This window comes from Schizosaccharomyces cryophilus, assembly GCF_000004155.1.
Source record: "Schizosaccharomyces cryophilus OY26 unplaced genomic scaffold supercont4.9, whole genome shotgun sequence".
Taxonomy (NCBI): domain Eukaryota; kingdom Fungi; phylum Ascomycota; class Schizosaccharomycetes; order Schizosaccharomycetales; family Schizosaccharomycetaceae; genus Schizosaccharomyces; species Schizosaccharomyces cryophilus.
In genome coordinates this window covers 504,198-525,249 of record NW_013185632.1, presented here as the reverse complement: position 1 = coordinate 525,249, position 21,052 = coordinate 504,198, and the positions used below count along the sequence as shown (strand labels likewise).

Below are 21,052 nucleotides of genomic sequence, written 5' to 3'. Positions count from 1 at the left end.
ATTCAATTTTAAAAATACATGGAATAAAGAAATAATCATACTAATTTCTAAAAAAAATGTTCTCTGGGAATCCATTTGATATATTATGCTGTAAATCATATTATATTTCAGTTAACTATTAAATGATCAACAATTTCCCTCTTACCTCAACAAATCTGTACTTTTACTATACTTTGATTAAAATATCGTAAGTAAGCGTAGTTATTATTGCTATTCTTTAGTTAGTATTGTTTTCTCTAACTTTTCTGAACTAGGAAGCTATTATTACTGCTCAATAGGGACGTTTTTTTTTTTAGCAAAACCAGTTTTTGAGACGTTTTCTTTTCAGCTGAATTATCAATTCTCTCCGTTTACAAGCTATAGCAGTGGTATATGCTCTTAAATTTTTCGCTATAGAACGTCAAGGTATTAGCATGAAAGTACCGTTTATCGTAAACTTTTTCTTATTCTCTACGTTTTTATATATTACAAACGCATTCTCCTTCCGACAGAAACCTTTCCAAATGCAAACTACTCACCAGCTTCGTTTATTCGAGCTATTAGCTGGCTCAAGGGATTGCAATATTTTTTCAGATATTCTTATGCAATTTCCTGAGCTTGTAGAAAGGCTAAAGGATACAAATAACTATACTACGATTTTGGTACCCTCCGATCTAGCGTTTCAAAATATGAAAGTGAAGCCATGGATGTTGGATTCAGTGGAAGCCAAGTTTGAGATGCCTACTGAACCTGTTCACATTACTGAAGATGAAGCTCAAGGAAATTTACATCACTTTATGAAATCCCATCTTATCTCAGTAAATCCTTCGCTTGATAACCGAGAATATAAGTCCTTAAGTGGATCAACCATAAATGTTATTAAACAAAAAGATATTCTTTACCTAAATGATTCTGTCCAAGTGCTTTCTATTAAAAAAGCAAGCAATGGAGAAATGTGGATTTTGAACAATACTTTATCTGCACCAAGTGTTCGAAAGCAAGTATAAGAAGCTACCAATGCTTCCTAGTCCAAGGTTGAGAAGCATACCGTGTGCAAAAAAGGGATCTGAAAGCCGCATCCATAAACCAATTAGCACTGATCCTGCAGCACTTGCAACAATCAAGGAGACAACCCACATATTTAGACCGTATACTGGTACAATCAATACATCTTCATCACCATAAATTTTACTTTTCTGATAACGCTCATATACAGATCGGCATCCTGGATGAGTGTCGATTTTTGGAAGTACTACCTCTTTTCGCATGACTTTTTCGCTCAAAGGATTCCACCAATGTTTACGACGTAACACATAGTCATACTCTGGACCAAAGGAAATACCTTGAAGCAAATAAAAGATAGATGGACGGTTGTCGCTGCTAAAATGCTGAGCGTATGCTGCAATCGTCTGATTATCATCATCTTCATTCATGTTAAGATACCATTTGTTGTAAAGTTTGTGATACAGACAGATACGCACAGTACTTCTTGACGCAGGTGCGAATCCCCCTTGTCTATCTGATAAAACTGAATCTGGCTTTGTCGAAGCTACTGATTCAGTAGGGGATATATCATCGTTTGGTGATGCAACAGTCCTGCCTGTCATGGGTTGTGGTGTTACAGGAGTCTGAACATGAAATTCTTGAGTATAAACCTGCAAATGCTGTCCCTTTACACCATCGGGTCTTTGAAAAGCTTCGCCATGTAAATTATGAGCGAGCTGATTGTTGGAATCGGGAGCGTTGTCTTCTGGTTGTTTCACTTCATCAGATTCACTAACACTTGGTTTCTCAGATACGCGGGAATCTTCCTTGATTGACGAATTTTTCATCAATGGCTTTTCCGACTGTTTTTCAGTTAAGCCAGGTAGATCACCTTCGTTGGTCTGCAAATTGAAGCCACTTTCATTCTGATCTTGTAGTTCGTCATGAGTTTTTTGATTCATGTCGGTATTACTAACAACCAAATTCGACATCCCAAATACCTTAGGAACTTGCAGCCCACGTACCAAAAAATTATCCAAAAAGAAAAAAAGAAAAAAGAAAGGTTGTTCCTGCCTTTTTCTTGAAATGAGGTTGGGATTTGGCCGATTGAATTCTATGGTAAACAGTATATAAACAAAACAAAAAGTGTAAACAAATAATCTTTGTTTATGGATGTGGAGTTTAATTTCAGATACCTTATTTGCGTTCTTGTTTATGGTTGTTTATGTGTTCTTTTCTAATTGTTTTATGACTCTTATGATTCTTATGAATGATGTTTAATCTTCATTGGTATGTTAGCTAGTATTTATTATTTCTATGTTTCTCTTCCCTCCTAGGTCGTTAAGAACTCTCAAGCCTCTATTCTGACACGCATGTTTTCAAATTACGCGACGGAATCCTATATGTATTAGTCGTCCAAGATTTGGACAATGATCATTTTTTATCCTCTAATGTTAAGTCGTACAGTAGTAAAAGGCAAATGTAAAGTTGTACAAGCAGGGTGGTATCAGTTTTAAGGTATGATTATAAGAGCAAGTAGATAACTATGACATTTTTTTAAATGAACAATTACTGCTTCTCTGAATTAGACGGTGAATATTAAAGGTTGATTAAAAAACGTAACACTCGTCGTGTAAAGAACATAAAATACAGAGAAGAGTCGAAATCTTATGGATAATAATAGTAGCTAAAAATATATTATGTACATACTAGAAGTGACTTGGTAGCCCATGCTGATATCGTTTTCTTTTTTAACTACTTGTTTAGGCGAACTGAACACTACGAACTTACGATTGGAAAGAACTAAACTTACAACCTCGATATGTGTTAAGTTGGAGAAAATAACCTATAAAGAATATTAAAATAAATCATTAATTAAAGGTTTTCTTCGTCTATAGAATACTGTATCTTGTTGTCATGATGCGAATGTCTAATTCTGCTTTACGAATTTATCCCAAGTTAACCCGCCTATTTGCTACTCAGACGAGCATACCAAAAAGTGATTATGATATTACTATTGTCGGAACGGGTCCTGTTGGATTGGCCTTAGCTGCGGGATTACAAACGAATCCTTATACACGGTCGCTGAAGGTTGCTATTTTAGATAACAAAAACACTTTGATGATTCAGGATTGGAATCCTACTTCATACTCGAATCGCTGTGTCTCTGTAATGGCTCGTAGTCGAAGCTTTTTTGAAAGAATTGGAGCTTGGGAACATATGCGTCAAGAGAGATTACAACCCTTTCAACATATTTACGCTTATGATGGGATAACTAATTCAACAGTTCACTTTGATCAACCAAAGAATACTGATCCCATGGCTTTTATGGCGGAAAATGTGAATTTACAGTATGGTTTACTACGGTCCATTTTAAAGAGAAAGGATATACGACAAGACAATTTTGATTTCTTAGTTCCTTGTAACATAGAAAAGATAACAAGAGATGAAAATACGAATGCTCCTTCTATACACACATCAACTCATGGAGTACTACGCACGCGATTGTTGGTTGGTGCCGACGGCAGAAACTCTATAGTACGTCAATTTGCCAAAATAGCAATGCCTGGATGGGCATATCCTGCTCATGGTGTGGTTGGAACTCTTCGAGTCGCTCAAAATAATTTACCTTCAGTTGCTTTTCAGCGCTTTCTGCCTACCGGTCCTTTAGCATACCTCCCTCTTCCAGGAAACAATGCTACTTTTGTTTGGTCAATTTATCCAGAACTAGCAAAGAAATTACTCGCTTTGCCAGATCCTACATTTGTTAAGTTTTTGAATGCTGCGTTTCTCTTAGATCAGGTTGACTTGGATTATCTCTTTAAAATGGACATCGTTGAGCCAAATAACCTAGATAAGCAACTGGATTGGAGAATTGAAACTAAGAGACGATCTTTGTCTTTTGACACGCCACCTCAAATTTCAGAAATCGTTCCTAACTCACGCGCATCATTCCCCCTTCGTATGGCACACGTTGACGAGTACGTGAAGGAAAGTGTTGCCCTTTGTGGAGATGCTGCTCACAATACCCATCCTCTTGCTGGACAAGGAATGAACACTGGAATACAGGATGCTGAAGCTTTGACAAACGCTCTTTCTTCCGCTATCCAGCATGGTCAAGACCCCGGTAGTATATTCTCTCTTCAGCCTTACTATAGAAGCCGGTACTTTAAAAATCATGTTTACCTCGGCGTAGCTGATAAATTTCATAAGTTATACGCGTTGGATAATTCTGTTGTCAGTTCCGTACGCTCTCTTGGCATGTCTCTCTTTGATCGTAGTTCAAAGGTAAAACAGGCTATTCTTTCAATGGTCGCCAAAGGAATATAAAGGTTTTTCTGCCAAGCGATTTACACCTGATTATATTTATAAAACTAGTAATGATTGCATGCTTTTATTTGTCTCAGATCATTATGAATGTGCAAGATACGCCGAGATTTTTTTTCAGTTGCTAACTTTATCTGAATGCTAATTATTGATACTTCAGTTGATAAAATAAAACGATTTATTTCATAAATTGACATGGCTGTACTTTGTAATATCTAAAACATAAAAATGATAGAAAGAAGCAGTACTTAGTTTTCAATTGCAAAATTTAGAAGTCATTATATGTACATAGGCAATTCTACTTACCAGTCCTCTTCATCGTCACTACCGCGGACAGCAGATGCTCGCATACGAAGTGCATCGGCCAGTGAACCAGCTAGATTGTTAACACCAGGGCTCGAAGCACCATTGTTTACTTGGTTTTCGGCAGTTAAAGTAGTGTCCTTGCTTTCAGTTACATATGTTGCGGGTACCCATCCCTCTAATCCGTTTTTGAAAGCAAGCCACCAACCACTCGGCTCTTTTTGAACAATTTCTAATACCTCATCTTTCTTTATTGACATCTCATTGGCACTGCGGCCAGCAAAATCATACAAAGCAATGTATAAGGGCTTTTGGGGAGCGGCAGGAGGAGCTGGTGGTGGAGGAGCAGGAGGAGCTTGACTAGGTGTTGAAAAAACAGTTGGGTTAGTAGCAGCAGGAGATTTAGCAGCGGCAGGTGCAGGTGAGGATGATTCTTGCATAGGCAATATTTGTGTGGTTTGGTTAATATCATATGTATTCGCTGCCGGGAAAGGAGATGGTTGAGTAGTCATAGCTTGAGGTTTTGGCGTAGGCGGTTTGTTTCGATTAACAGGCTGCGGTTTTGGTTGAGCTGCCCGTTTAACGGGTGCTGGTTTTGTAGCTGCCTGAGCTGGAGGCTGTTTAACAGCGTGAGAAGTAGTAGCAAGACGAGGGAATGGTTTACTAACACTATTTGGAGGTAATCCAGTCCCAACACGGATGGTGCTACTCTTATAATAATCGTAATCGTTTGTTGTTTCTTCTTTTTGTGTCTTAACAGTTATAACTTTTCCTTGCTTACGACAATAATCAATGGTTGGTCCCACGAAAACTTTAAGTTGACGATTGATGTTTCGCAAAGTAGTTATTAACTCAGTTTTGAAGAAACAACGCAAAAACATATCACCATCTGGGCTAGATTTGTTCCGCACGGCAACCCAGTCATCTTGTAAGTTTGTTAGATTAACTGATTCAATAGCAGTAACAGGAAATTTCTTTTCGACCTGCTGAGTAAGTTGACGATCAACAATTTTAGTGATAACAAGATATAGGTTCTTTTTTGTCAAAACAAGCTGGCGAGGAGAAGGTTTAGAGGATCGGCCCAGTTTATGAACAAGTACTTCGCAACGCATAGAGAAAATAACGTTATCATTAGGATTTAAGCCACAAGTATTCCATAATGTGCCATTAGTTTTGGAAGCCGATAAGTAATCGCCATAAAACTTTCTTGAGCCTAACATACTGTATCTTCTTCGCTCCTTCTTGCCTTGTAAAAGCTTTGAGCCTTCATCACGGACACGTTGAAGCTCAACATTGACCTTATTACGATTCCACAGCTTTTGTATAGAAGAAGCAGCTTCTGACCTTCTTCTAACGTAAGCACGCCAGGCTCGTTGAATTCTTACAGCCATACTATCCCAAAATTTATCGCGCATATCCTCCAGTGTGAAAAGGGTTTCAGGATTTTTGATAAACACTTTACTAGTACCCATCTGATATTCAGTAGGGGGAATATTAGTATCTTTCAAAATTTGCTCACAAGCAGATTTGTCATCACTTTGCCAAGTATACTCGCCAGCATAACTAGTTTTACCACTTAAAACGGAAAAACGCTGAGCAAATGTATCAAATGCCTGGCGATATGCGAAACCAGCGCGACGAATACGAATGTTTTCCTGAAGACCAAGATATTTGATTTGATGTAAAACCATGCGAGTATCATATTCTTGAGGTGATTTCGTTTGATTTGGTTTGATCGTACGAATATAAGAAGGTTGGCATTTCATCAAAGTGTCGACCAAGTCATTCGCAGAAGCTTTAATGCGATCACCAGCCGTAGGAGGTCGACGTCTGGCACTACTTTCTTGAGCAACAGGGAAAATAGACTTCAAAAAGTCGTTACTCGATGACTGAACAACATTTAAAATATCGTTAGCCAATTGATCTTTGTTCTTGTCGGTCATGCCCATTATATCATAAGTAACATCGCCAGCATAATGCTTGACAATAAATTGGGTTTGTCTCGGTTCAAAATGAGGATTACTCGAAAGGAAGTTTAAGCGTTGAGCAAAAGCATTATCGGCGGCAGCAGAATCAGCATGTGCAGTAGCAATAGAGTCGTTCATGGCAGCGAAAAGACCGGGAGGTCTCTTTGACTCAATTAAGTCACAAACCACTTTATTATTGAAATATTTAATAGGAGTCCATTCAATTTGTTCACGAACGTACTCTTCTTGTTCGGTTTTCAGCGTAAGCTCAATGAAAATTTGCTGCAACTTTTCATTGACATAATTAATGCAAAGTTGTTCAAAGGAGTTGTGTTCAAAAATCTCAAAACCATAAATATCCAGAATACCAATTGAAGTGTTTGCGGATCTATCTGAAGTAACCAGTGCTTTATTAACTCGCTCAACAATCCAATCGAAAAGACAGTTATATATGGCCATAGCCAAAGCATCTCGAACAGCTAACGCTTGGGTTGGATTGAGAGGGACCTCATAAACGGAGCCTCTTCTAGAACCATGTTGAGTTTGCATAATTCGAATAGTTAAGGCCTTTTCAATTAAAGAGGAAGAAACTCCTATTAAATATCCTAAAAATTCTGAAATACTTCTGTCGGTAATTACACTGCCGCCGTCAGGTCCTTCTTGAAACTGAATATTACCAAGCCATAAGATAATTGAAATCATCTTAAAAATTTCGTCTTGTTCTGCTTCAGTAATACCAATTACTTGCATAGCTTTGATAGTACCCTGATAATCTTTTTCATCAGATATACTATCAACTGAGAAACATTGACTAGCCGAAGTATAAAGATAGCTTTCGGGCCCCTGAATTCCATATGCATCACGATATTTTTGAGGAGCACTCTTCGTAAATTGGTAAAAGATATGAAAATTTCTCTCATTTCGAACTTGATGAACTATACGATTTTTTTCCAAAAGGTAGTTCGTAATCTTTGCACCAATTGGAGCACCGCCAGGATTAAAAATCATCTCTAAGTACTTTCCATGGCGGGAGGAATTGTTATTGCGAAGAGTTTTAGCACAGCCAAAGCTCTCAAGTAGGGGGTTTGTCGCCAAAATAATTTGGGAAACCCTCTCAATTTCAGTACCAACGGATTTCGAGACATGAGTTATATATTGCATAATCTGTTTAGCTGCTTCAGTCTTGCCAGCACCAGATTCGCCAGAAATAATAATACATTGATTTTCGCGATACGACTTCATTTGATAGTAGGCATTTTCAGCAATTGCAAACACATGAGGAGATGTTTCAAGCCTGTTTTTTCCTTGATATGACTTGAGAACATCCATAGTATATATACCCAAATCACGGAAAGGGTTTACTGAAATCAATACATGCCCGATGTATGTATAAATCTCACCATTACGGAAACGTAGCTCTAAGTTTTTATTTATTTCATCATCAGTAATCTTGGAGAGTAATGTCAAATCATCCACGCCCACTGTCTTCTTGCGGCTGCCTTGAAATACGGCTTTTCGAACGCCAGCGGGTTGCCCAGCATTGCTTGGGGCTTTGGCATCCGCAATTTTCGTCCGGTTTACTCTCTTTATAATGGCCTAAATAAATTAGCTAAAGAATTATGATTTTACCCACCATACCATATAAACTACAACTTCAGGCCTAACAAAAAGATAGGTTAACGACAAGTTCCAGCCTTACGTTTACCAAATCAAGTAGCGATCGCGGTAACAAGTCAGTTCCGTTAACGTAAAGCATTACATGGCGTTAACAATATATGTATATATATATATTATATTATAAATTAGACAAACAATAATGGTTCCCTATGCAGTTTTTAAAAGTAATCAAACTATAGAATATGTAGAATTGTTAATTTTGTTTAAGTACTACAAATTAGTACATAGAAAGCTTATGCTAATCCTTATTAGAAGCATAGATCTTTGTGATTTCATCTATACATACCATACTAAAATTAATAGAAGATATTTCATTGAAACCATCTGTGCAAATAGTAATTATTCTATTGGCAAAACTTTATTCGAAATCGATAATAAGAGAAAAGGAAAAGGCTTGGAAAACGATAGTTAATATATTCTTCTAAACGTCATTTGCGCTAGCAGTGTTCCAAATCATAAAAACAAAAGATGAGTGTAGAATATCGAAAAACGCTATTTATCTATCAATGTGTCAGTGTGAGAGTTGAAAGCTTCTCGTAAAGTGTGAATGATCTTAATAGCAATCGGAAATCTTTTAAGCAGCAACTAAAGAGCCCAAAGTGAGAGCAATTCCTTGGGTCTTAGAGCGAATTCGAACATGACCAGATATAGGCCCATCCGTAGACTTTTCAACACTCAAACTCATCAGCGCATCCTCACCAAAAATGCTGCGGGCGTACAAATTAGCGCTCAAAAAACCACAGTCTCCCCGCAAGCTAGCATCAGGAGTAAGGCAATTCATATTCGTCTTCTTCATTAGTTTATGCAAAAATTCCATTAAGTTAATATTTTCATTGGATGAGATATCAACTTTGTTCTCCCATTCAAATTCAGTCCACATGCTGCGGAATTTGGATTCAGGACAACTGGCGGGCTTGATATAATCCATCAAGTTTAGAGATATGCTACTCAAATTAACTACTCGATCTTCTTCGGAAGCTTTACCACCAAAAGAAATTGCACCAAATATTACACCGGAATCAGTAGAGGAAACCTTCACAGTTGCTTGAACGGAATTAAATGCTCTGGGAGCCAAATTAAGGGGAGCAGGCCGTTCTACAATTTTAAGATCACCGAGCGTGGCTAGTTCTAGGCAAAGGTTCTGTAAAGTGCTGTCGGTACGATTAACTATAAGAATATCCAAGATAATGTCAAATTGTTGAATCTTCACATATGCCTCAACGTATACCGGATCAGTATACCCAGTCAAGGATACAACATGATCCAATTTAGATGACAAATCTTCCATAACAATACCATCACTTGCAGCCTGAATCACATCAGATTCAAAAGATGTTTCAGCTTTTTCCTCAATTGCTCTGCTAAGTTGTCGAATGTTGAGAGTATCATCAGGTTGCATGGCGTTACGTTCATTGGCAAGAGACGCTTCAGCCTTTTGACGTTTTTCATTCTCTAAGACAATGTGAGAAAATGCATTTTTTGTGTCTTCAAGGAAGACCTTTTGTAGTGGGTCAAAACCTTCAAAGGAATAAAGAGCCTTAATGCAGCTTAGAATACGCTCAATAGAATCATCGTCGATCGTATATTTAACAAACTTCGACTGTCCAACTCGGATAATGGATGTCATAATCAAGGTTGCTTCAGCACGAAGAGCGTTCAGCCTCTCATGATCATTCGAAATTTGGCTATAACGCATAACAAGTTTAGTAAGAGCGGAAGCTAACGCTGTTGCCAAATAGTAGTCACCACCCAATATTTGAGTCCTTAGAGGAGGCTTTTTAGATGCTCTCACGGCTTCCAGTCTGGCAGCATTAAGTGACTCGCTCGTTACTGCACTTTCGGTAGCATAAGTTCCATCTGCAAGAATTTTACGGCTTGAAGAGGGTGCTGTTTGGACATCAACAAGCAAGTCTTGTTCTTGGGAATCTGAAACATCATTCAAAAGTTGCTCCTCAGAAGCTAGAATAGGAATTTCACCAATACTTGCTCGAATGCTCTTCCAAGCAGTCCTGATATCCGCTTCAGTAAGACAATACTCACCGGCAATCCAAATTACGCCGCGGAAAATCTTTCCGGCGCGAAATTCCTTCAAAGAAAGTAAAAGCTTAGTAAGGTTTGCAGAACGGAGTTCTGGGAATTTTTCCATAACTTCTTTAACAAAAGACAGAACACTTGAAGCAGATTTACTTTGAAAATCAGAAATGTGGCTTAAGAGGTATTGAATGGCAGTAGCAGCAGTTTGAGGGAAAGTAATTGCACAGTGATGGATAGCTTCTGTAAGAGCGCGACGACGAGCATCATCATTTTCGGATTCACCATTAGACTTGGAGAGCTCCTTTTGAAGTTGCTCCAAGATATCGTCAACGTTTCTCGTGGTGACCAAACTTAAAATGATGGAAATGGCTTTTTCGCATACATCAAAGTCAGTATTAGCCAGGAACGGAAGAACGTCGGTAACAATATCATCTAGTCCGGACTTTTCATGGTGAACGAGGTCAGCAATCCTATCCAGCATGATGAGTTTGGCGTTGTTATCGGCTTCACGGGTAGCAAGGTCCAAAAGTCGAGAAGCAGCGGTTTTGATGATTTGAATGTTTGTCGTCATGTTCATTAAGGAAGTAGAAGCTTCAAAAACAACACTACTGGAAGGTACATGCAAAAGTTCTAATAGAAGCGAGAAATATTTAGCTTTGTCAGGAGAGTTTACAATGACGATCTTTCGAATGAATTCAATGACAATAAGGAGAGAGGAGGCATTGAGAGAAATAATGTGATCGAAATTATTCGTTAACCAGCTAATAGCAAGTTTGGGATCAATCGTACACAGCACAATTAAAGCGTTACGCTTGCAAGTTCCTTCAGTTTCCACCACTAGCACGTCCTCGATTAAAGAGGCAGCATCCGGGATTAGGTGAGAAGAAACCTGATAGATACTAAACACACTCATGATTGCGGTTTTACGAACATAGGCATGACGATGTTCCAAACATTGACGAACCGTAGGAATAAGAGGTTCCAAAAGTTCTGGTTCTTTCAACTTGCAAAGAAACCGCAAGGTAGCTCCACGAATATATTCATTTGGGTGTTGAAGGTCGTTGCGGAACGAGTTGCAAGCCAAAATCATCTCCTGTTTCATCGTACCATCATTATTGTATTTAGGACAGATTTCCCAATAGTAATATAGAAGCTTTTTAAGTTCTTTATTCCTTGATGGCATCACAAAACGAATAACATGCATTAGGATAGAAGATAAAGGGTCCCCATTGATGATAATCCGTAGAATTGTTTTCATGGCGCTGATTTTAACATAGTCATTTTTGGACTCCAACGCTGTCTTTAACTGATCAGCAGATGGAGTCTCTAAGAAAGAATCTTGCTGAACAAGCGTCCAACAAGACATTTTTGATTATTTCTATGAACTTGAAAGCAAGCACACTTGGTAAGAGTACTGAGGGCACGGTGGTACAGATATGGTCTGGGGTTGGGGAATGGAACTGTTGCGCAGTGCTGTATTACCGATTTACCAAGAGTTGAATACATCAATGAATCAATAAATATGTATGAAAAAGAATACATGTTTTTTTATTACAAGTATTTTTTTTCTTTTGGTAAACATTTCCTTTATGAGTTTCTTCGTTATAACTCGTTACTACAATTAATGCTTGGGAAAGGTCTGTACTAGAGAGCTAAGATTTCTTTAGTAATTTAATAGAGCAAGTTTAAATGTTATAAATAAAGAAGGAGAAACAAAATCACTGAATTTAAAGGCTTTGTTGATCAGGCATTCTTAGAGTAAATAGTTGACTCCGTACAAACCATTTGCGCGTAATGAGAAAGCAGTACCATAAAGGCTTTCCATGAATAGTGTTCTTTTACTGTATATAATCGTAAATGTATACCTAATTTTACAAAACTACAAATCGATATATTTGTAAAATACAAATTAGCCTGCTGAAAGCCTCCTTGGGCTTCATTAGTAAACAAAACATATGCGATGAATTCTGCTAGCAAACGATGCTTTATTCATTTCTAAAGAGGAATTTCTAAAAATGTTCTTAAAGCAAAGGTCAATTGACAAGGTAGTATAGTCTGTGCATACTTTAACAATAGACAAATATCTTTCTGCGATTCAGTATCACATATTCTTCCGGGGTCCAAACGATGAAGTAAAATTATAAAATTATATATAATGACTCTTCATGTTTTTTGTTTAATCTAGCTCTTTCCCTTTCCATTATGACTGTATCATATTTTGACATTTGCTACGATTTTACCACCACAAGCTAGGATGGCGCTTACTCCAGAAATCGTTTCTGCGAAATTAGTGTCCTTAAATGAGACCCAAGAGAGTATAACAGGAATCGCACATTGGGTTATTTATCACAAACGATATGCGAATGAAATTATTCAACTGTGGTTAGAATCGCTACGCGAAGGTTTGTTGATATGATAACAACACGGTCAAATTCATTTATTTAACCTATTCAGCTCCGCCCAACAAAAAGCTGCTCCTACTATATTTAATTAATGAGGTTGTCCAGCAGTCTCGTGTAAAAAAGATCACTGATTTGATTGACGCTGTTGCACCTGTAAGTATCCATGACAAAGGAAAGCCATATATTGATTAAGACAAAGTTTCATTCAGCTAACTGATATTTTCGATTTAGTTTGTCGTAGAAGCTGTTCCACAAGCATATGCAAGTTGTCCTTCTACCATAAAAACTAAGATCAAATACGTATACGACGTTTGGTGCCAGCGTGCTATATTCTCGAAAAAAATTTTAACGGATCTTCAGAATAAATTTATGGAAGCGGATTATAATCGTCTTGGTCAACCTTCAGCTGTTGATCAACCCGAATGGGTAAGAATTTTCAATGCTTTTTTCACTATTTGGATAACCTCTGACTTTTTCGCTCCTAGATGTCTCTTTCTAAACTTTTTGTGGAAACATCAATCCATGCAAAATCTTCAGCTACAACGAAAAGTGCTGTTGATGTCTTATACAAATCGTTTCATGAAAAGCCATCAGATGATCCACAGCTAAATGATAAGTTTAAAGCTCAGCTTATAAACGCGGTATCTTCCTGCGAAAAAACACACCGTCTTTGTCTTGAATCCCGCCTGGCTTTAATATCATCTTTAGAGACATTGTTGAACAAGCAAAGACAGTTAGTAGAAGAAGAAGAAGCAAACGTTTCAGAGTTGACAAATATACTCGCGGTCGTTGAAGGAAGAAATCCTCCCGTCAATGAAAGCCCAGTGGATGCTAATACCTCAGAAGATCCTAACTATAACAGTGATGATGCATATTCTCCAGAGGTAGACTCTTATTCCCCTCCCATAGATCATGCTCCTTATTCTGCTGATCTCAATTCCGTCGAACCAAACTTTCCTCCTCTACCTCCCTCAGTTGCTTCAACACACAGAGAGCAAGACAACTCCTACGATAACATACCGAACGAAGAGCAAGATCACGAGGAAAAGGCTGTATCTTCAGACCATTTTCAAACTTTTCAAAAAGAAGGGTCAGCTTCTTCTGAAGACTCTATAGCGGCGGGACTTTATCCTGACAATTAGTATTTATATTTTTTATTTCTAATTTACTAAAAATTGAAATTTTTTTGAGTGGAATTGAACCTGCCTATCTTTTCCTAATTTACTCATTGACACACTTCAGACATTCTATCCTTATTTTAGCTAGATTGTATTCTTACTCCAATTGTCCGAATGTCATAAAAATATCAAAAGAATGTAATTTAATGAATCAGAATAAAAACTTTTTGGGTAAAATTGACCAAAATCAACAAAGGCTTGGTGAAAAACCAAAGCTTTTGCGGTCCATCAATTCTTTAAATACTAGTACGAGGAATCTCAGCAAGGAGACTTCGATTGGAGAGTCAAAAGTACAAGGAGATAAATCTGCATCAAGCTGTTCACATGTTTTTGAACCTAAACAGTTTTGGGAAGTGGCTTCCGTATTGCATCCAAGCAATCAAAAGACGTTTTACTCTCTACCTGTTGGATCTGAAACTGGATTTGTTTACAAAATTGATCTACAAAGCGAGCTAAATTGGATACTTACAAAGCAATTATCGTCTGGACTTAACAGGGAGGTCTTCTTGGTTACCAATTCAAAAACCTCCTCCATAGGGCACTTAGTAATAAAGAAACTTTCATGTGTTTCTAAGTCACAACGTTTGGCTTCTTATGCGTTCAAAGGATTTCAACAGGAAATCCGAGTACTGTGTTCTTTACGACATCGTGGAATTGTTCATCTCATCAATTATTACCTTTCTCCTTTAAATGGTTTTCTGGCGGAATCATTCTATGAAGGGGGCGACCTCTACGAATGTACCAAATACTTTTATACCGATTTTTCTCCAGAGTTTGTAGGTAGAATCTTTGCTGAAATAGTCCATGCCGTCGCTTATTTACACGATCAACTGCTTGTACATCGTGACCTAAAGCTGGAAAATATTTTATTGACTAAGAAATATGAGGATCTCAGAGAAGTTAAAGGTTTACAATTTTACCAACTTCCTTTAATTAAAGTGTCTGATTTTGAATTCTCTAAATTCGTCGATAAGGAAAGTCATATAGTACAGTCTGAGTGTGGCAGTCAAGAATACTCAGCACCAGAAATCTACATGGGTCTGGCTCACGATGGATTTAAAGCTGATTGCTGGTCGTTGGGTATTCTCTTATTTTCAATGATAGAAGGCCGTTTGCCTTTTGATGCTATACCACCTTTTGAAGATCCACCTGACATACGTATCAAAAGATATGTCCAAAGGTTAGTTCGTTTAACTTATAATTGGATTCGATGTAAACCACCAAAAAAGCAGGAACATGAACTCAGCGATAATTCAGCCTCCTACTCTTTGGATCTATGGATTGAAGCACGCGATCTAGTTCAATCTTTGCTTGTGCATAGGGATCATCGCCCATATTCTCAAGAAATATTAAAAAATTCATGGATACGGAACAGCTTTAGTTGCAATTCTTAGTCTAAGCACAGAATAATATTTCATTGAACACTGGATATTTGCTGGATATTCAAAAATAAATTGCTTATCAAACTTTACGATTACAGTCTAAAGTTATTGCCATGCAAAAATAAACCACTTCTTTCATTCTACCTAGAAAAATTTTCGTAATTTTGATTTCAGACAAAACTATTAATCATCATCCCAATTTGGATTAGGTCCAGGAGGCTTAGGACCACCGGCAGGTTTTGACATTACGACCTGATCGACGTTTAAGACTGTTAACACGGCATCTGTTGCAAGTCGAATGGCAGAGTGTTTGGCAGCCAACACATCAAATAATTGAGCTTCCTTAGCATCAAGAACACCATCATCCTCACACTAAAAAGAAAAAAAGGTTAACAAAACAATAAGCAGGGATTTAACTTACCTCAACATCAACTCCAATAGATTCGCCGCCTTCTTTCTGATGAGCAGCATACAATTTGCTGAGAATATCTGTAGAATCCAAACCAGCGTTTTCGGAAATAGTTCTAGGTATAACTTCAAAGGCTTCACCGTACTGCTTGATAGCATGTTGGTAAATTCCTGGTGTCTTTTCACCAGTGGAAATAAGCCTAGTACAAAGTTGCATGTCGCTTGCTCCTGCACCGTAAAGTAAGCGGTTATCCTTCACAAGAGCTTTGACAATGTTAACACCGTCATCTATAGCACGTTCAATATCATCTAAGTAAGTCTTAGTGGCTCCACGTAAGACAATTGTAGCAGTTCTTGTAATATCTTCAACTTGGCGAAAGACAGTGACGCGATCACCTCCAATTTCTATGGTTTCGACTATGTCAACGGAGCCCATTTCTTCAGGCATGGGAACGCCGACACGGGACAAAGGAGTAGCACCGACAACACGGCATAAGCGACGAAGATCGAATTTACTGGGAATACGCACGACTGCAATCTCAAAACGATTTAAATAATGCAAAACTAAGTCATTGACATTTCCTCCAGTAACGACGACACGAACGCCAGCATCGTGGATCTCCTTAATATGGGTTTCAATCGACTCTTCTTCTCCTTTGGAGAAGTCGAGCATTTCTTGAGCATTGTGCAATAGAACAGTACCCTTAGTCTCAGTTTGAGAGATATCTAAAGGACAAGAGAAAACAGCAACCTTGGCCTTCTTGACTCGTTGAATAGTTCCCTCTGGCTCTCTTGGTAAAACCATACCCTTTACAACTTGGGAGTTGTAAAGACTTCCACCCATAATCTTCACAACACGAATGTTATCAACATTGAATTTTGAAGGATCTTGAGGAAGAACAGTGAGGATAGCCTTAGCAACTAAGTCTGAAAGAAAGTCTTCGTTGCCATATTGTTTGGAAGAGATACAAGTGCGTATAGCCTTGATCAAATCTTTTTCATTTTCCACCGTTTCGATTTTGTCAGCAACAATTTCTTCTAATGCTTTTGCAACGTGACCATATGCCATTTCAAAGCCTTTTGCAATTTCTGAAGGAGTCAAACCCATACGAATCATATTTTCAGTCTTAGCCAATAATTCACCACAGAATACAATCACAAAATTCGCGGCATCACCGAGCTATTGATGTTAGTAAGAGGAATAAAGATGTTTTTTGCTGCATTTTTGCAGAGATGCCAACGACTTTCTACCTACCTCATTTTCTTGCTGCTTTGTAGCATCGACCACAAGTTTTGCTGCAGGATGGATTACTTCTAGCTCCCTGATAATGGTTGCGGCATCATTTGTGAGGAATGTTTGTTGAAGATGGTTTACCACTATCATCAGGTTAGCTCAACAAAGCCCAACAAACAAAACTTCGACGTAATCATACCAATTTTATTCTTCCCATTTGGTCCCAAAGATGTTCTTGTCTGTTTAAGTTAGTCCAAGAAGCTTTCATATTGAATAAAAGGTCATTTTCAAGACATCCAACATACAATTTCAGACAATTCACGAATGGCATGACAGTTGCGAATCACGGCGTCTTCGACACCTTGCATGATTCTATAGCCTTCGCGAAATAATTGAGGCCCAGAGGCCTTAGGAACTCGCAAAGCCATTGCTTTTTCTTTTCGTAAAGGTTGCGGTCGTGGTAAGGGAAAGGTTCTCTACCACCGATGGAATTTCATTCAAGTAAGGTCGCGTTCATCTACGTTGCACATCGGTAAGTAATGTTTATGAACAACAACAAAAGGATGATAAAATATTTAGCGCACAGGTAAGTAGCTATCCCTACTTTGTAAACAAACCTCTTGTGAAATGCATATCCTTTTGCTGAACAATTTCAACCGAAATTTTGATGAATGATTAGTAAAGATATTTTGTCATGTGAATTCTGTTCAGCGATCATTTTAAACAACATATGAAGAACATCTCAAGGCGAATGAACAGGTTTTTTAAATTCTTATTTACAAAGGTAGACTTCAATTTGTGATGCTTAACTACTGGGTTATTTACGCTCAATAAATTACAAAGTACATATAGAGGGCATCGACCATCGTATATGTTTATTTTGCTTAATTAAAACCATAACCTTTATTTCTATTGTACAGTTGGTATGAAATATAAATCATAAAAAAGCCGGATAATATCGTGACAGAAAAGGATTCACTGAACAAATCTAGCAAGGAACTTTTTATGAAAATCACTTCGCAACATATCATTAATAAAGCCTTGCTTAGGTTGATCGTCAATGCCTTTATGTGTATTTTTAAACACAACATCTTCATCCCAACGGCGTTTAACTTGAAAAGAACCCGTAGATGACTGGTTTAATAGAATATTACCATAAGCGATTTCCTTTTCACGTTTCTCTTCTTCCTCTCTTTGTGCTTCTAATTCTTGTTTTTCTTTTTCTTTTTGTCTCTCTTGTTTGATGTTTTCGAGTTCTCGGAGAAGTTGCGCTGTCTCATCTTCCTCATCATCATCGTCCTCAGAACTAGAGTTAGAATCTGAATCAGACCGCTCTTCTTCGGATTTTTTTAATCGTTTTTCAGCAGGCAAGTTTGTTTCTCCTTCTGTAACTTCTTCCTCCTCGGAATCACTTTCACTTTCACTAGAATCAGCGTCTTCCTCAAAGGTTTTCCTCAATAGCTCTTCATAATCCACTTTTTCTTGAGATTCGTTTGGTTTTGTCTCCGGATTCGCCTCAATCGCAGCAGGTGCCTCGGCATGTTTGTCGACAGCAGCCCCGTGCTCACGATTCGCAAAATGGGCGGCTTCGGAGCGTAGCAATTGCTCTCGAAAATCCTTCCTGGATAGCTCTTCTTGTGTGCCTTGATTGGATTTTCTGTATTTGAGCTTCAGATGGGCTGGTAATGCACGACTAGCGGTAATCCTCGTGGGCGCCATCTCTGAGGAACCCCGAGCAGGGTCAAATTGAGGTCTCTATTAAAAGTTAGTAGTCAAGTAATGTATAAAAAAAAAATAAATAATCATACATGAGCCGTAGTCATTTTTATTAGGAATCTATATGGTTTGCAGTGGTTACCTGTGGATTGTAGATAGATTGTTATAAACATATAGTATTATATAATAGTATGAAACACTGCTTGTTATTCTAAATATTGAGATAGTTACTCGTGTAGTTATGATTTTTTTTTTCTGTATTAATTAATAGATATTAAGTAAGTTATAGTGAAAAATTCGTATAAATGTCCAAGGACTATGAAGAGAGAGGGCAAGTAGGAATGATGGGGGTTGCTCCCTATGATTGGTAATTCAGAAATAATGCGAGTAGCTTTACCAAAACTGTTGGTTGACTGTTTTAAAAATTGGCTCTAGTCAACTTCATTCCAATATCTCTATATATGTAGTTACCTTTTTAAGGAACAAATAGGACGCTGAGATTTCTCATGGATAAAGTAACTCTTTAAGAACTTTTCACTAAAATATAATTTTTCATATTGTCAAAAAATCTTGCTGAGAATAGCATCAAATACACACCAATACCTGCTTTGGATACCAAGTTTATGATAGGAAGCGCACAAAATAAATAACCTTTGAAATTAGATGAACACATTTGAAAATTCCATTATTCCTCAATATTATAAAAACCAAAATTGATAGCGTCAAATCACGTCTTCTCAGTATGCAGCTTCTGCAATGAACTGACCATAATAAAGAAGCATGGCATAAAATTCTCGAGACGTAGGTACAATCTCATGGGCAGGTAGCAAGTATCCCTATAAATTGGTTAATATGCATAAATCAAATAATTAGTATTTTTTTTTCTTACATAATCACCCATATCGCGAAGGCGTATCGTAAATGGCCAGTGAACTTCAGCAACAAAATAAGCAAAATCAATTGCAGCACCAGGATGATAATGCTTATGAATACCATCAAAAGGTACACAGGCTTGCTGATGAGAATAGAATCTACCGTTTACCCGATGAAGTTCTTTCGCTAAACCCATTGCCAGCTCTTGAAAGTTTTCATCATCTGCAGGGAGTAAATCACAGCTATATGCATAAGGCCATAAAATCGATTGAGAATAAGAATGCACATCTAAAAACCCAAAGGTGGTTTTATTTTCCTTTGGTAATGTGCTTGATATTAAGTTAAACATGGCCAATGTTTCATTAGCTTCAAAAGGTGCAGAACCGCCAAACAACTCACTGCAAGGATTTTCTTCTCCGCTGAAACCAAATCCCCAATCATAATCTATGTTAATTCCTTTGCAGTTAGAATTGCTTATTTTTTGTCTGTTTTTCATCCAAAAACGATCTTCTGTCCAGGTATAAGCGTAACCATCAACATTCAGCACGGGTATGATGATCCATTCAAACTTATCAAGTAATTTTCTCACACGATTATCTGAATCGTACTGGGCTAACAATTTCCACGCAGAGTAACATAATGTTGGAATAGATATCCATTCACGGGCATGAGCATTACCCTGCAGAATAATAACCTCGTTCCTATTTTCATTAAAAAATTCATTCCCATCTGACTTTCGACCATGAATTCTTAAACCAAGTATAGATCGCCCTTCAGCGGTAGTCCCTAATGAAGTCAGTTCACATAAGTCACTATACATGGACGCTAGTAGACGAAGGTAGGAATTGATAGCTTCAATATTTTGGTAATTTCTATAAAATTCCTCTGTGTATTGTAGGTATAATTGTGATATTGATTCTTGGCTCATAGCTGAGAGAGTATTGAAATCTAAAGGAGGCAGGTTCTTAATTCCTTGTTCCTTTGGGAGACTATTAGTAAGAGCCATAGATACATTTGATATCAAAACTCTATAATTAGGAACTCTCAAAATTATTTCCTTCACGACTTCTCGATGGAGTCGAACATCTGTATAACGGGGATTTGTCTCCCAGATGTCAATTTTGCTGCTTTCGGCGTACGATTGAACCTCTTTCATTTCATCTAAGCCGTCATGGTATAAACGAATTACCTGTTCATTTTCGTATTTAGGAATCAAGTTTGCCAATGTTCCTGACGAGCTTTCATTGGAGATCTTCCAATTTGAACCTTTAAGCTCCCATAAAGAACTTATTAATCTTTGGTTATTACCAAAATTCAAGTAAATATATAAAAAAGTGAACAAGAAGATTAAAGGTGCGCACGTATATGCGTAAAGCTTCAGCGTCTTGCTCATTCTTATGGCCGAATAAATGATTCAGATTTCTTAATTCAAACAAGCATACAGAACACAAAATCTTTAGGAAATGATAAATTACCCAGGTACTTTTGTAAACGTATTAATTCAAATCCCTAAAAACGGTTATGCATCGTTCATGATTATCTTACGTATGCTAACGCACATATTTTTTATGCTATTACATTATCTTTC

At 37.6% G+C, this 21,052-nt stretch overlaps 10 protein-coding genes across 10 annotated transcripts; 4 read left to right on the top strand and 6 right to left on the bottom strand.

The window, feature by feature from the left end:
- Positions 1-75: 75 nt before the first annotated feature.
- On the top strand, positions 76-2,420 carry SPOG_04222 (meiotically upregulated Mug57). Its single transcript, XM_013170298.1, has 2 exons — positions 76-187; positions 255-2,420. The coding sequence occupies exon 2, from the start codon at positions 414-416 to the stop codon at positions 984-986; it is 573 nt and encodes a 190-aa protein (XP_013025752.1). The 5' UTR covers positions 76-187; positions 255-413; the 3' UTR covers positions 987-2,420.
- Positions 1,142-1,955, bottom strand: SPOG_05777 (meiotically upregulated Mug97; the record flags this gene model as incomplete). Its single annotated transcript, XM_013170561.1, has 2 exons — positions 1,142-1,204; positions 1,251-1,955. The coding sequence occupies 2 exons, from the start codon at positions 1,953-1,955 to the stop codon at positions 1,142-1,144; spliced, it is 768 nt and encodes a 255-aa protein (XP_013026015.1).
- Positions 2,421-2,694: 274 nt separating the features above from the next.
- SPOG_04223 (monooxygenase Coq6) lies at positions 2,695-4,491 on the top strand. Its single transcript, XM_013170299.1, has one exon. The coding sequence runs from the start codon at positions 2,881-2,883 to the stop codon at positions 4,291-4,293; it is 1,413 nt and encodes a 470-aa protein (XP_013025753.1). The 5' UTR covers positions 2,695-2,880; the 3' UTR covers positions 4,294-4,491.
- On the bottom strand, positions 3,058-8,242 carry SPOG_04224 (myosin type I). Its single transcript, XM_013170300.1, has 2 exons — positions 8,199-8,242; positions 3,058-8,156 (listed from the first exon to the last, which is right to left on the bottom strand). The coding sequence occupies exons 1-2, from the start codon at positions 8,199-8,201 to the stop codon at positions 4,593-4,595; spliced, it is 3,567 nt and encodes a 1,188-aa protein (XP_013025754.1). The 5' UTR covers positions 8,202-8,242; the 3' UTR covers positions 3,058-4,592.
- Positions 8,243-8,468: 226 nt separating this feature from the next.
- SPOG_04225 (coatomer beta subunit) lies at positions 8,469-11,829 on the bottom strand. The gene has a single exon (XM_013170301.1). The coding sequence runs from the start codon at positions 11,635-11,637 to the stop codon at positions 8,812-8,814; it is 2,826 nt and encodes a 941-aa protein (XP_013025755.1). The 5' UTR covers positions 11,638-11,829; the 3' UTR covers positions 8,469-8,811.
- A 696-nt stretch (positions 11,830-12,525) lies between these two features.
- SPOG_04226 (RNA polymerase II transcription termination factor) lies at positions 12,526-13,815 on the top strand (the record flags this gene model as incomplete). Its single annotated transcript, XM_013170302.1, has 4 exons — positions 12,526-12,673; positions 12,726-12,826; positions 12,905-13,099; positions 13,159-13,815. 4 exons carry the CDS (start codon positions 12,526-12,528, stop codon positions 13,813-13,815), a joined length of 1,101 nt encoding a protein of 366 aa, XP_013025756.1.
- Positions 13,816-13,941: 126 nt separating this feature from the next.
- On the top strand, positions 13,942-15,282 carry SPOG_04227 (CAMK protein kinase Ppk27). Its single transcript, XM_013170303.1, has one exon. The coding sequence runs from the start codon at positions 13,998-14,000 to the stop codon at positions 15,243-15,245; it is 1,248 nt and encodes a 415-aa protein (XP_013025757.1). The 5' UTR covers positions 13,942-13,997; the 3' UTR covers positions 15,246-15,282.
- Positions 15,257-17,340, bottom strand: SPOG_04228 (chaperonin-containing T-complex theta subunit Cct8). The gene is made up of 5 exons (XM_013170304.1): positions 17,181-17,340; positions 17,075-17,114; positions 16,897-17,018; positions 15,655-16,821; positions 15,257-15,605 (listed from the first exon to the last, which is right to left on the bottom strand). The coding sequence occupies exons 1-5, from the start codon at positions 17,301-17,303 to the stop codon at positions 15,417-15,419; spliced, it is 1,641 nt and encodes a 546-aa protein (XP_013025758.1). The 5' UTR covers positions 17,304-17,340; the 3' UTR covers positions 15,257-15,416.
- A 339-nt stretch (positions 17,341-17,679) lies between these two features.
- On the bottom strand, positions 17,680-18,734 carry SPOG_04229 (complexed with Cdc5 protein Cwf15). The gene is made up of 2 exons (XM_013170305.1): positions 18,684-18,734; positions 17,680-18,630 (listed from the first exon to the last, which is right to left on the bottom strand). Exons 1-2 carry the CDS (start codon positions 18,696-18,698, stop codon positions 17,851-17,853), a joined length of 795 nt encoding a protein of 264 aa, XP_013025759.1. The 5' UTR covers positions 18,699-18,734; the 3' UTR covers positions 17,680-17,850.
- Positions 18,735-18,745: 11 nt separating this feature from the next.
- Positions 18,746-21,045, bottom strand: SPOG_04230 (carboxypeptidase). The gene is made up of 2 exons (XM_013170306.1): positions 19,481-21,045; positions 18,746-19,427 (listed from the first exon to the last, which is right to left on the bottom strand). Exons 1-2 carry the CDS (start codon positions 20,855-20,857, stop codon positions 19,329-19,331), a joined length of 1,476 nt encoding a protein of 491 aa, XP_013025760.1. The 5' UTR covers positions 20,858-21,045; the 3' UTR covers positions 18,746-19,328.
- Between the last annotated feature and the right edge of the window lie 7 nt (positions 21,046-21,052).

Excerpts from the sequence above, each read along its gene's own strand:
- SPOG_04225 (XM_013170301.1), bottom strand. The coding sequence starts at position 11,637 with ATGTCTTGTTGGACGCTTGTTCAGCAAGATTCTTTCTTAGAGACTCCA.
- SPOG_04222 (XM_013170298.1), top strand. The coding sequence starts at position 414 with ATGAAAGTACCGTTTATCGTAAACTTTTTCTTATTCTCTACGTTTTTA.
- SPOG_04228 (XM_013170304.1), bottom strand. The coding sequence starts at position 17,303 with ATGGCTTTGCGAGTTCCTAAGGCCTCTGGGCCTCAATTATTTCGCGAA. Across the intron at positions 17,019-17,074 it reads AAATGGGAAGAATAAAATTG|TGGTAAACCATCTTCAACAA; the intron begins GTATGATTACGT and ends ACCTGATGATAG. Across the intron at positions 16,822-16,896 it reads CAAAGCAGCAAGAAAATGAG|CTCGGTGATGCCGCGAATTT; the intron begins GTAGGTAGAAAG and ends TAACATCAATAG.
- SPOG_04230 (XM_013170306.1), bottom strand. The coding sequence starts at position 20,857 with ATGAGCAAGACGCTGAAGCTTTACGCATATACGTGCGCACCTTTAATC. Across the intron at positions 19,428-19,480 it reads TTCGCGATATGGGTGATTAT|GGATACTTGCTACCTGCCCA; the intron begins GTAAGAAAAAAA and ends ACCAATTTATAG.
- SPOG_04227 (XM_013170303.1), top strand. The coding sequence starts at position 13,998 with ATGAATCAGAATAAAAACTTTTTGGGTAAAATTGACCAAAATCAACAA.
- SPOG_04223 (XM_013170299.1), top strand. The coding sequence starts at position 2,881 with ATGATGCGAATGTCTAATTCTGCTTTACGAATTTATCCCAAGTTAACC.